This window comes from Coregonus clupeaformis, chromosome 6 (genome assembly GCF_020615455.1).
Source record: "Coregonus clupeaformis isolate EN_2021a chromosome 6, ASM2061545v1, whole genome shotgun sequence".
NCBI classification, from domain to species: domain Eukaryota; kingdom Metazoa; phylum Chordata; class Actinopteri; order Salmoniformes; family Salmonidae; genus Coregonus; species Coregonus clupeaformis.
Genome location: NC_059197.1, coordinates 3,377,973 through 3,392,504, shown reverse-complemented (window position 1 = coordinate 3,392,504; position 14,532 = coordinate 3,377,973). Strand labels below are relative to the sequence as shown.

General features: G+C 44.6%; 1 protein-coding gene across 9 annotated transcripts in view; it reads right to left on the bottom strand.

The window, feature by feature from the left end:
- LOC121567330 (dedicator of cytokinesis protein 10) overlaps positions 1-14,532 on the bottom strand; it is a 181,547-nt gene that overhangs the window by 84,639 nt on the left and 82,376 nt on the right. For 6 of the 9 annotated variants that reach the window (XM_045217328.1, XM_045217318.1, XM_041877285.2 and 3 more), the window contains exons 2-4: positions 10,936-11,055; positions 9,704-9,793; positions 4,936-5,018 (exon numbers count right to left, since the gene is read on the bottom strand). In XM_045217328.1, the coding sequence (XP_045073263.1) occupies positions 4,936-5,018; positions 9,704-9,793; positions 10,936-11,055 (293 nt within the window). Of the gene's footprint in view, positions 1-4,935; positions 5,019-9,703; positions 9,794-10,935; positions 11,056-14,238; positions 14,452-14,532 lie in introns of those variants that run through there. The other 3 variants (XM_045217335.1, XM_045217338.1, XM_045217330.1) reach the window with 3 other exon arrangements.

Below are 14,532 nucleotides of genomic sequence, written 5' to 3'. Positions count from 1 at the left end.
AATACGGCCATCTATTGTATTTCATGAACATGTGTACATGTCTAGACAATAGTGACCCATCCACTTAGCTAGGTGGTTATAGCATTTCCTTCACATGACCCATCAATTTAGACAAGTGTGTCGGGTAAGCATCATCTAATAATTATTTATTATTTATTAAATATTTTATCTGGACACTTTCTGTTTTTGATATTGCTTCTATGCAAGTAACCATTTCACTATACCGTTTACACCTTCTGTATCCTGTGCATGTGACAAATAAACTTTGATTTTATTTGATATAGTGTGTGTTTACCAGAGATGGTAATGTGAAGAACAACATGACCTGCACCAAAGTCAGATTAGGATATAGGCCAAGGACTAGTGTATTTTTACCTGGAGTTTTTCCTTATGTAGGCTACTACTTTTACCACTTTTAGTCTTGAAATCTTTGGTTGTTTACTAAACTGTTTAGCACATGGCCTCACATGTGAATCCTTAAAGAGATGGGTGGGCCTAAGGCTTAAAAGGGTGACAACAACCTCTCATTCAATGTGATCAAGACAAAGGAGATGATTGTGGACTACATGAAAAAGAAGAGGACCGAGCACGCCACCATTCTCATCGACAGGGCTGTAGTGGAGCAGATTGAGAGCTTCAAGTTCCTTGATGTCCACATCACCAACAAACTATCATGGTCCAAACACACCAAGACAGTCGTGAAGCGGGCACGACAAAGCCTATTCCCCCTCAGGAGACGGAAGAGATTTGGCATGGGTCCTCAGATCCTCAAAACGTTCTACAGCTGCACCATCGAGAGTATCCTGACTGGTTGCATCACTGCTTGGTATGGCAACTGCTTGGCCTCCGACCTCAAGGAACTACAGAGGGTAGTGCCCTCTTCACGTACATCACTGGGGCCAAGCTTCCTGCCATCCAGGACCTCTATACCAGGCAGTGTCAGAGGAAGACCCTAGAAATTGTCAAAGACTCCAGCCACCCTAGTCATAGACTGTTCTCTCTGCTACCGCATGGCAAGCAGTACCGGAGCGCCAAGTCTCCTGAACACCTAATCAAACGGCTACCCGGACTATTTGCACTGTCTTCTACCATCATGTGTCTGTTGGGAGGAGAGAAAGGGGAGGGAGAAGGAAGGAGGGAGGAGGAGCTCCACATCCTCCCCATCCAAAGCTGCGAGTTCTCGCTCGCTCTGTCTGTCTGCCCCTAGGGCTGGGCTATAATGGCCTAAAAATCAATAATCACTGATCTGGCTTTCAAGTCTGTCTATGAAAATGCCCTTTTTTGTTACATATTTAACTAGAACCATCCATAATGCACATTCACTAATAATGACTAACTTCTTGTAGCAGGCATTAGGCTATAGAAAACACAGGTCTCATCAACAATCTCTCAAGCCCACATGCTAGTGATTAGCCAGCTAATCTTTATATTTCAAGTTTAGCCAACTTGGATTCTATTTGCTAGCTAACAAGGTTGAACAGTTGAATTGTTATGAACACACCCTTCTGTCTGTCTCCAACTGTTTGAAAAGCATGTTAGCCTGTCCACTTTGTTCAGATGTTGAGATCAAGTGGCCTACCTTATTTCTCAGAATGAGAATGAGTTACCAATTCCTTATATAATTGTGTTTTATGCTTATTGCACATTTATAAAACACAGACTAGACAGCTAGCATAACAGTCTTTGGCTAAAATGCTGCTAGCGGTACGTGGTACCCCTATGCCAAACTGAGCATTTCTTTTTTCCAAAATCAACGTTCATTGATACTCATTGATACGTTTTAGTAGTGTCTGCTCTGCACGCAATCTAAGTATCGTTAGAAAAGTTAACTTCTCCTCTATTACAGTAAAATAATGTCTGAATGTGTTTTGGTGTCCATTCTGTTGGACCAAACCTCAAATGCAAATAGCGAGTTGAAACCGCTTGTCAGAGAGGAAGATGTGACCTCTCAACTTTGTTGGCGTGAGAGGCAGGGGGAGGGGCTTGGTGTGTGTAAACCATAGAGGAAGAGGCGAAGCGAGAGGTTTCGCTCTCGCCAAAATCTGTCCAGAATAAGCCCAATGCGTTTCTATGGGCTTCTTTTGGACCTAAGCTTGTTGCCTGCCTTCCCGCCTTTGGGACAACGACTCCCATTGTTAGGGCGGAGATGTGCATCTCTTCATTATATACAGATCTCTAAATGGGGAGGTGCACACAGCACAGAGGAGCGAAAGAGACGAGACCAAAAATACAACATGAGAACAAGCGGACATAAACACTCATAAAAAAAACGAAAAATAACAACATCTTGAAACTTGCGATATAGGCATGAATTAATTTTATATCACCCCCACCTAACCCATAGGGCTCTGGTCAAAAGTAGGGCACTATGTAGGGAATAGGGTGCCATATGGGACGCAGCCAAGGAGGATGTCCTCTCGCTATGTCCCTGATCATCATTTGTAAAAAAAAAAAAATGTAATTTAGCAGACGCTCTTATCCAGAGCGACTTACAGTTAGTGAGTGCATACATTTTCATACTGGCCCCCCGTGGGAAACGAACCCACAACCCTGGCGTTGCAAGCGCCATGCTCTACCAACTGAGCTACAGGGGACTATCATATCGTAGATGTACTAGACTTCAGTAATGACATTCAAGCTCACCTCTACTGTTGATGCCTGTGTTGTGAAAGCAACATAACAGTCCAGCAGTATATTGTAGTAGTAGGTCCTGTTTAACTACACAGGCATTGGCTAACTCGAGCCCAGAGTTTTTTCTGGCCAGGTCACCTCGGTTAGGCGAAGTGAACGTCTGTGCTTGCATACTCTCTTAAAATACCTTTACTTGAAAAACTAGAAAAAGCGGCAATATTACTGTTTGTCCCTCTTGAGATGCCATAGCAACATGTACACTTCCTCAAAACAGTCAGAATTAATCTAAGATAAATCAAGAAAACTGTAAATAATTTTGACGGTTTTGCCGAGGAAGTCTTAGTCACGCAGATGTAACTAAGATGTTTGGTGCAGTATTTCTCAAGTGAAACAAACACTTAATTGAAAAATCCCTACTTTTGACCAATCACCGATGACGGGGTGTAAACTTTGGCTACCGAACTTCGACAAGTTGTTGTGTGCTCGAACAGCCGGGAAAAAAAACTCTGCCAAATGCTGCCGAACACCAAAATGCACAAACGTCAAAAATATATTCTAATATATGCGCAAACTGTTTTCGAATGGGAAGCATATGGTAAGCTTTACTGTAGAGGTGCTGGGTGCATGGAGTCGGATAGAGGGCAGACTTCCTACAAAGCTTGTTATAGCATGGGCAGCACCATTGCGGGCTTTCTCCATTTTAAATGGGTTAAAGGGGCAATATTCAGTTTAAACAAACCCTGCCACTGTTTTGGTAAACAGCAGATTGCCCCTTGGAGGGATCATCATAGCAAAGATAGGTGTTCTCTCTTTTCCATCTCTATGGCTGGGTGTCTGAGCTGAGCCTGACTTATGTGTGGCCGAGTCCTCTCCATCTCCTCCCGAAAAGGACCCGACAAAAGGTTGCCCTCGCTCCAGTGCGTTCATGAGCCGCCCTGTGTTTGTGTGTGTGCTCTGAGCTGGAGACACAAAGGCTTCCCTCTTTTATAAGGATAGCAGACCCAGCATTGGAACTAGTCTCAGCAAAAATAATTAATGGCCTCTTTCTAGTGTCTCCACAGGCAAAACATTTTTTTTTTTAATCTTCAGGGACACCCCTGTGTTTGGACCCAACAGTTAGAATAGCCTTGCATCAGGCCAGACTTCGAGGCTCTTCTATGTGATTTCTGGAGAGACACAACTTGTGAAGATGACTAGCTCAGAGTGAACTGGGCTGTCAGTCTGTCAACTGGATCACAGACATATAGTATGAGGAGCCCAAACTGATCCTAGATCTGCTGCTAACAGTCTGTCCAGGGTATCTCACAAAGGCTAGCGGTAGCTCCCAAACTGATCCTAGATCTGCTGCTAACTCCGTGTCCAGGGAAAGACAGAGGAACTGATTCAGAGAGAAAACTCAAATCATGTGGATCTAACCTCTATAGGAGCATGTACATTCAGTCTCTTGACATCTATTGATGTTAACTACACAGTATCAAAAGTAGACTATGGATCAGTTTTAGAGTTGATGTACAGTATATGATGTTGAAATATTTTAAATTCAACAAACTCAGAAAGGTCATGTGAACTGAACTAGAGGACTTTAACATAACCAACCCATGGGAGACCAGGAGAACATTCCAGTGGTCTGGATAGGGGTCAGAGGTCAAAGAGTCCCTGCTTTGATGGCTGGTCTCCCTGGGGTTGAGTGACCGATTCACAGCCCTGACATCCCTGCAGCTGGACAGCCTGCCACTCAACAACACAGCCAACCGACGTCCACCATTTAGTTTTTTGTTCCAATTGTTGACATCACAGAGAGCAATTTTTCGAGAGGCCCGTTATGTAACCGCAGACTAGTGCATCTCAAATGGCACCCTATTTCCTATTTAGTGAACTCTGGTCAAAAGTAGTGCACTAAATAGGGAATAGGGTTCCATTAGGGACACAGCCCCTGGATCTTTTGGTCTAGCTGAGGTTCTCAGCTACGTCTTTCCTAGTGTTTATTTGAAGTACGCATTTGGAAAGTCTGGCATGCGTTCCTGACAAAGACGCTATGTCAAAACAGTTCAACCCTGGAGTGGGCCCTGTCAAACTCAATAACGTCATGACACTTAGAAGTACATAAAGTAGCAAAGTACTGTACTTTTCTGATGTGGAACAATGAAAATATGTACACACACCCATGGAAATGTACTGAATACATAAGTGTCATCATAGACAAGGGATGCAAAATTCTGGTAACTTTCACAAAATGTCTGGAAAACCTGGGAATTTTGGGAAAGTTGCCGGAATTTTGCAATTCTTTCATAGACTGTTCTGTACCTGGGAAGTAGCCGGTAATCTCCTGAGTACTCCTCGTATTTGTAATGGACCACGTGTAGTTGGGAGTTGTAGTACTCGCAGGCCTGGAATAGAGGAGGAGAAAGAGGAGGAGGAAGAGGAGGGGAGAGAGGTTATGTTAATGCCTGTGAATAACACAGTTGATTCTGTCTGTATATATGGCTGTGTGTATGTGTGTGTTTATTTAATGTATTTATTTGACCATTATTTTAACAGGGAGTCCCATTGAGACCATGGTCTCTTTTTCAAGGGAGCCCTGCATCTTACAACTACACAACAAATTACACATAGGAAATACACCAGAAAAAACAACAACAATGAGAATAGATACAGTGGGGAGAACAAGTATTTGATACACTGCCGATTTTGCAGGTTTTCCTACTTACAAAGCATGTAGAGGTCTGTACTTTTTATCATAGGTACACTTCAACTGTGAGAGACGGAATCTAAAACAAAAATCCAGAAAATCACATTGTATGATTTTTAAGTAATTCATTTGCATTTTATTGCATGACATAAGTATTTGATACATCAGAAAAGCAGAACTTAATATTTGGTACAGAAACCTTTGTTTGCAATTACAGAGATCATACGTTTCCTGTAGGTCTTGACCAGGTTTGCACACACTGCAGCAGGGATTTTGGCCCACTCCTCCATACAGACCTTCTCCAGATCCTTCAGGTTTCGGAGCTGTCGCTGGGCAATACGGACTTTCAGCTCCCTCCAAAGATTTTCTATTGGGTTCAGGTCTGGAGACTGGCTAGGCCACTCCAGGACCTTGAGATGCTTCTTACGGAGCCACTCCTTAGTTGCCCTGGCTGTGTGTTTCGGGTCGTTGTCATGCTGTGGTCCTCTGTAGCTCAATTGGTAGAGCATGGCACTTGTAACGCCAGGGTAGTGGGTTCGATCCCCAGGACAACCCATACGTAAAAATGTATGCGCTTTGGATAAAAGCGTCTGCTAAATGGCATATTTATATTTATTTATTTATGCTGGAAAACCCAGCCACGACCCATCTTCAATGCTCTTACTGAGGGAAGGAGGTTGTTGGCCAAGATCTCACGATACATGGCCCCATCCATCCTCCCCTCAATACGGTGCAGTCGTCCTGTCCCCTTTGCAGAAAAGCATCTCCACCTCCATGCTTCACAGTTGGGATGGTGTTCTTGGGGTTGTACTCATCCTTCTTCTTCCTCCAAACACGGGTAGTAGAGTTTAGACTAAAAAGCTCTATTTTTGTCTCATCAGACCACATGACCTTCTCCCATTCCTCCTCTGGATCATCCAGATGGTCATTGGCAAACTTCAGACGGGCCTGGACATGCGCTGGCTTGAGCAGGGGGACCTTGCGTGTGCTGCAGGATTTTAATCCATGACGGCGTAGTGTGTTACTAATGGTTTTCTTTGAGACTGTGGTCCCAGCTCTCTTCAGGTCATTGACCAGGTCCTGCCGTGTAGTTCTCGGCTGATCCCTCACCTTCCTCATGATCATTGATGCCCCACGAGGTGAGATCTTGCATGGAGCACCAGACCGAGGGTGATTGACCGTCATCTTGAACATCTTCCATTTTCTAATAATTGCGCCAACAGTTGTTGCCTTCTCACCAAGCTGCTTGCCTATTGTCCTGTAGCCCATCCCAGCCTTGTGCAGGTCTACAATTTTATCCCTGATGTCCTTACACAGCTCTCTGGTCTTGGCCATTGTGGAGAGGTTGGAGTCTGTTTGATTGAGTGTGTGGACAGGTGTCTTTTATACAGGTAACGAGTTCAAACAGGTGCAGTTAATACAGGTAATGAGTGGAGAACAGGAGGGCTTCTTAAAGAAAAACTAACAGGTCTGTGAGAGCCGGAATTCTTACTGTTTGGTAGGTGATCAAATACTTATGTCATGCAATAAAATGCAATTTAATTACTTAGAAATCATACAATGTGATTTTCTGGATTTTTGTTTTAGATTCCGTCTCTCACAGTTGAAGTGTACCTATGATAAAATTTACAGACCTCTACATGCTTTGTAAGTAGGAAAACCTGCAAAATCGGCAGTGTATCAAATACTTGTTCTCCCCACTGTATATATATATTTTTAAACACACTCATGAAAAACAATCACATTCCTCAGCAAAGAGATCCTCAATCAACAAAAAGAGAGATTTGTGTGTGTGTGTGTCTTGGCATGGGCAGTTGATGCTTGAAATCCCCTCTCTGTCACAACGTGGCTCTTATACAGCCCTACAGTAGTCCCACACACACACACACACACACACACACACACACACACACACACACACACACACACACACACACACACACACACACACACACACACACACACACACACACACCTCTCTCCATTGAAATCAGTAGATCCAATTTACAGTAATGGTAATGTACAGGCAATTTACAAATTTGTTTTACATGAGTAGCAGGCCTCACACAAGCCAGTGTGACGCAAGCTAAACCTGCTGAGTCTGCCTCCCTCTACAACATTAAGGTTGTGCCCCAAATGGCACCCTATTCCCTACATAGTGCACTACTTTTGACCAGGGCCCATATGGAAAAGGGTGCCATTCGGGACACAGCCTTGGTGTTTATGTAGCTGATCCAATGGCGACAGAGTAAACACAGGAAGTGAGGTGGTAGCTCTAGCTCGTTTTGATTTACAGACTTTCTCTCTGTCGCTCTCTTCTCTCTCACATGCACAAGCGCACTCTCTCTCACACGTAAAGACAGACTCTTTCTCTCTATGTCTCTCTCTCTCTCTCTCTCTCTCTCTCTCTCTCTCTCTCTCTGTCTCTATCTGTCTCTCTCTCTCTCTCTCTCATGTTTTCTCTGTGGTTCTGTGGATTCTAATCTTCTTTCTGTATGAGTGGTGGTATTATTATTATGTATGACTTAAACACAGTTCCACTGGCAATCATCACATTTATTATTAAAGACACTCTACACATATTTACTTCCACAAGGCAATAACACATGTCTGGGAGCACATACCTAAATAGCCATTCTCTTTCTTACAGCTCTATCTCTCTCTGTCTCTCTCTCTATGGTCTCTCGCACACAACCAATCTTCTGTAAGCTGTGACGGTGGGTGTCTGGTGTGTTTCCGTATGCAGTGAGGCTGCTACAGTAGGATGTGAGTGAGACTATGGGTGGCTAATTTGATCACTTCCTCCTAGCCAGCATGTGCTGCAAGTCTTTCACTTCAGCCTCACCATCAAACATTACTTGTCACCATAAGAGCATGAAAACAGGCGCACATGCACACACAGTCTGTGGTTGCATCCCAAATGGTACCCAATTCCCTACAGTGCATTGCTTTTGACCAGGGCCCATAGGGTAACAACCCAAATTATTGCACTATAAAGGGAATGGGGTGCTATTTGGGTCACAGAATAGGCTTATCAGACCCACCTCTTCAACTGACAATACAACAGGGGAAATGTAAGCTAAATTCCGTTCACGATGGTCATCATCATTTGCATTTCTAAAGTTCCTCAAAAAGATATGAAATGGTTTCATGGTTAAAAAGGTTGAAGTCATGGTTATGTAGCTGTCATAATTAAGGAGACACTGTATCAAATCCAAAACAACAGTCAACTGAGGGGAAATGTCAATATCACTAACAGAAATAGCTTTTCAACTACTCTAGATGGATAAAGTCATGTTCGTGAAACACAGCCTTGCTCTCGCACAGGCCCAGGGTGCATCCCAAATGCCACTCTATTCCCTATATCAAGCACTACTTTTGACCAGAGCCCTATGGGAAGTAGGGTGAGCACTATAAAGGGAATAGGGTGCCATTTGGGACACATGCCATACAACACCACTAGGCAGCAACTGAAACCTCACTGCCTCCCAGTCCCCACCACAACCCTTAGTGTCTCTACAGACCAGCCCAACTAAGTTCAGCAGAGCAGAGCAGAGTCCATGCAAAACAACAGGCTGCAGCTGACAAAATCCCTGCTCTCTCGCTCTCCCCTCCTTCCCCCTCGCTCTCTCTCTCTCTCTCTCTCTCTCTCTCTCTCTCTCTCTCTCTCTCTCTCTCTCTCTCTCTCTCTCTCTCTCTCTCTCTCTCTCTCTCTCTCTCTCTCTCTCTCTCTCTCTCTCTCTCTCTCTCTCTCTCTCTCTCTCTCTCTCTCTCTCTCTCTCTCTCTCTCTCTCTCTCTCTCTCTCTCTCCCCCTCTCTCTATCTCTATCGCCCCCAACCCCTCCCTCCAGATGCTGTTGATTCCCACGGAGAGAAACATGATCCAGCAGCAAGCTGCACAACTGTACTTCTCTTTCCCACTGGTTCAGAAGGGGAGCAGTAACTCCAAGGCATGGGTACGGAATACATGTTAGGAACTTTCTCATATGTAGGCTCTTTCTGCAGGCTTGCACTTTCAATCATAGCGCTAGCCGGAAACTATCCCTCTCTCTCTCTCACACGCACACACACACACAATCGCAGGCACACAGAAACACACACAGCTCCTGGAGGAACAGAACACATCTGTGCTCCTGATGTCACTGCCTTATGGGCTCATGATGTTGATGTTGACCTCTGTGTTGAGGATAAGTAAACTAACAACTACATGTAGTCCTGACCCTTACCCACACAACCACCACACCACGCCTAGCTGCCTGCCTGCCAGCCAGCCTGAATGTGGAGTCAGCCCTGCTTAATAGCCCTCCCCTGCAACCAAGCTCAATCACACAACTAAGCATGGAGCTCTTCCACACATGCATGCACACACACACACACACTCACCTGTCTGACCAGCAGACACTCGGCCTGGAGCTCGGCCCCCTGGGGCACGGTAGACTGCAGTGTCCGTCTCTCCAGAGGCACTGTGGACACCTGGGGGACAGAGGGGGAGGAGAAATCAGATGGGGAGGAACCATCAAAGTGGGAGGGACAGTTTGATGTTAGGTAAAAGCTAATCTCTTGTGAAAGACTGTCGGGGCGGAGGGGGTGTGGACTTGACATCTCAGCCTTTTCCCCTAGAACCAAATTCAGTAGCTGGCCAGAGGCCAAAATTCACTCGAGAGCTGGTTTTGGATTACTGAGATTAGGTAAAAGCTGACATATGCAGAATGGGATAAAATATACAGTATGTGCAGGTCTGAATATGAAAATGCTTGAGGGGATACAGTCTTTACCACTATGATGTACAGTCAGATGACTGAGCCCTATTCCAGTGTGTCAGCACTTGATGAACAACATCTGTGTTGTTATAATTAATTCATAAATATTGAGGTCAAAAATAGCAAATGGCTCAAATAAAAGGCTCAAACAGGAAAGATTGAAAGTTGGAGAAATACTGCTCTCACTGATGAAACAGCCAAGTTCCCTCCCTCTCTGATCAATGCTTGGTTCTGATTTACTGTGTCTGCAGTCAGCTGTTTAAAATGCAGCACACTCAGAGGAAGGAAGTTGTTCCAAAACATTATTAGGTTTTGGAAGCGAATTAGGTTTGTCCATTAGCAAATTAATTGGAATTTCAATTAGGTTGAGCTATGGAGACACAGCAAATGAAACATAACTGTTTGGTTGCCGGGCCTGTGTGTGTGTGTGTAACGGTAGCAGAGTCATGGATTTAAACATCAACTCAGGGATCGAGAGCCGAGTCATTTCCCTAAAACCAATTAAAACCAGTTAATGTGAAGTGGCGTTCTTAAGGAGTCACATTAGCGCGCTAATTAAATCACTAATGATCAAACAGCCACAGGACATTGGGGGAGCAGAAGCACTGGGGGGAATGAGGGGTTCAGAATGCAAAATTAGTGTGTGTGTGTTTCTGTCTGTCCTTCCTTCTTGTTGAAAAACATTGGGTGGCTGGAATGAGCCAGACACAGACACAGTCAAACACCCAATGAAAGGAGGCCATTTGTGGGTGACAGACAGAGACAGGAATGCATTCACTGACACACATGCGAACACACACACACACACACACGCAACCCCCCCCTAAACACACACACAGACACGCTCCTACCCACCGTGAAGTCGTTGTCGGGGAAGAGGAGCAGCTCTCTGAGGGGGTCTTCCTTCAGCTCATCTCCCAGGTCACAGATCACAGCCTCATAGTCCAGAGGGTCTATCAGCTTGGGCTTCTCCTGCTGGAACAAACACAGACAGACATTTTACTTGACTCATCCCATATGGCAGTAAAATAAACACTTGGGGAAACACAGATGAGAAAGTGGCGGACACAGGATTCAAATCCCGGTCCAGACACTCACACAGAACACACTCATTATCAGAATCGCGCAGTCAGCCATGCACATGATGACTACTATAACAGTCACACCATGGAATATCCAACATATTCAACTATTAGGTCACAGAGAAAAGTATTCTACATCTAGGACTTATCCTGCTATAACACACTGCGAGACAGACACACAAATAACTACGCTAACACCAAGTGCAATTTGCTTCTATACTGTTCTATAATCATGACTTATAAACCACTCTGAACTCTGAACTGCACTGATACCCAAAACAATCAGCAGTCCCATCATATACTGACGGAAAGTCAGCCAGTCAACAAGTGGTCTTCAAATCAAACATGAGCCAAATGGTGTGGAAAGGCAAATAGTCTAAAACCCAGAATATCTGTTTATCTTTCACTGGATGGGCATGAATCATTTTTTTGCAAGGCATGAAAAACGAGCTAGAGCTACCACCTCACTTCCTGTGTTTACTCTGTCGCCATTGGATCAGCTACATAAACACCAAGGCTGCGTCCCAAATGGCACCCCATTCCCCACATACCCTGGCCAAAAGTAGTGCACTATATAGGGGATAGGGTGCCATTTGGGACGCGGCCCCATGTCTAGAGGGGAAAGGGAAGAGAGAAGTAAAATAGAGGATGAAGTGGTTAGATGTCATGGGCCAAACCAAACCGAACTGAACCAAAAACATGTCGAGGGAAACCGTTTTTCTGACAGATGGAGAGTATATCACATTAGCAGTGATCATAACAGCTCAGAAAACATATTTCATTATAGGCTCAATGTCACCTCCTATTATTTTTAGATTCTGGTGCTGAATAGTATTTCGATGGATTACATCAGAGATTCGAGCTCTGAAATGACCTTAGGCTGATATAGCACAAAGGCAGAAGTTTACAATACGTTTTAGGTTAAGGGTTAGGCTACACATCTGCACAGCACATGGTCTCAACAATCCCATCCAGACGGAGCGTTTCACAGAAAGCGAAATGGACTGCACATGATGAGACGAGGCTATTTTGGTCCTCAAAGGAAAGCAGTATGTCTTATTCATCACCGCTAACACAAACTGTGGTCAGAGAAGTGGAAAACTGATGACCTGTGTTCTCTCGGTTCACACGCCCACTGCGAGGGGTTTTCTCCTGAGTTCCGACCATAAGCCCCTGTTCAGTTAGACCAGGGGTGTATTCTTTAGTGCACACTGTAGCAAAACGTTTTGAAAAGGAAAAAGGGTTTCTTATTGGACAAGGTCAGCTAGGCCCCTCCCCATTTCAGCCTGTTTGCTTCTGTTTGGTTCCTAGAGAATACACCCCTGACAGAATGCACCCCTCACACACAAGGGAAAGAGGTCGTAACCAAGCAGTCAGCGAGGCATAAAACATGACAAAGAATGTGACGAAAAAACGAAAGACAAAAATACCCAGAATCATAACAATCCTTGTTGTGAGGAAGGATCTTGTTGTGATTCCACTGTAAAAAAAAACATTCTCTCGTACCAGACTGTACGAGCGAATGACCACTGAGGACAATTGAATTTGTCAACCTCACAGAAATATCTACCAAGACAATATCTTTTGCCTGAGTGGCCTGTGGATAGTGGTCCAGCGGTTAGTGCCGCGGCACACACATTTAGCCAAAGCTACCAGTCGGCATGGGTTCGAATCTGCCTCCCAATCTATCCTACCTTTCATGTCTCCTCTAGCCCTCTTCACTGTCTTATCTCAATATAATAAATAAAACCCACAAAAATATATATCATGTCATATGCCTGAAGGTGGTCTTCAGCCGAGATTTCCAAATGAACATAAAACAAATATTAATTTCCCTTTGTCGTTCCAGTCAGTAGGGATCTTATCATACAGATGGACCGGTGGAGGGGCAGAGAATAACATGAATTAACAATAGTCTTTCATATTCAGCATTCATTCACACTGTTGCCAAATCACTTGATCACCCTACCGAGCAGCACTGTGGGTTTGGCCCACTCAGTTTTGACTCTTGACCTGACCAGAGGCACTGAGAGGTCAAATGGCACCCCTTAGTTTTGGTCTAGTTTTGGTCCCCCTTTATTTTGGTCAAAAGTAGTGCACTAGAGAGGGAGTAGGGTGTCATTGAGACATAGACAAAACTGCTGGGGAAATTACACAAAAGTGTAAGGAAATTGGCAGTATGTAGACGATAACACTCAGCCGAAGCTATCTTAGTGTCATACAGTGACGTTACCTTCCCTGACACCTGAAGTACTACCGGCTCAGTAAAACAACAGCTCAGTATTGACTGAGACTTCAGAGTGCGTTGTTGTGGGCATTGTATCAAATCTCAAAGCAGCTTGATACATTCTACATGACACCTACACGTTTGGTTCCTATATTCGCCCAGACAACATCACACCAATATGGTCAGGATGCTGCAGTGCATTTGTACAATCGGAACTTCGTATAGAGGTGTAAAAGTCCCCTGCTGACAACCTCATATCTCCAGTTGAAATGTTGTGAACATATAGATCCAATACTGTTTGTAGATTGTAGTCCCGTGTGGCTCAGTTGGCAGAGCATGACACTTGCAACGCCAGGGTTGTGGGTTCGATTCCCACAGGGGACCAGTACGAACAAATATGAAAATGTATATAAATTGCTCTAGATAATAACATCTGCTAAATGACTAAACTATCAACTGTAGATGGCCACTCCACTGGATAAAAACTCTGATTCACATAGGGCGAGATACTGAGTCTCCGTCAGTTACAGATATCAACACACCGATCAGATAGTCAAACAGAGAGTAATTGGCTAACTAGTATTAGGCAAAGGCTAGCAATGTCCAACTCCAACCTGTGCCATGTCGGTTAGCCTCATGTTGATGGACAGATGCGGTGTAGAGTGAAGTTGCCCATGGAGACTGATCTTGGGTCAGTTTTGCCTTTCACCAACTAATGATTAAGGTTAGGATTGGGTAATCTGATCCTAGATCCTTACTTAAGGGGAACTTCACCCCAGATGGAAGCACAGGGAAATAAAAACACAAAGCTATGGCACTGCACTACAGAGAGAGAGAGAGCATACATACAACACTCAGGCGGTTGAAATCGTTCCGCACACGCCTGCTCTTATCCCTGTTCCTCCTTCGGAAGGTGATCTTACTCCTGAAGCTCATCCTGATCCAAACAGGATACTACGGCACACGGATACCGATGACACGCACACCGATGACATGCACACTGACACGGGTAGAGACCGGGACACGGACAGGACATGTGTTCCAGCAGGCAGAAGCAGAAGGTGCATTGAAGAGTGGTGAGACCTGTCGGAGCACGTGGTGGCCCAAGGAGGAAGTACAGGCTTGATGTCACACAATGACAGA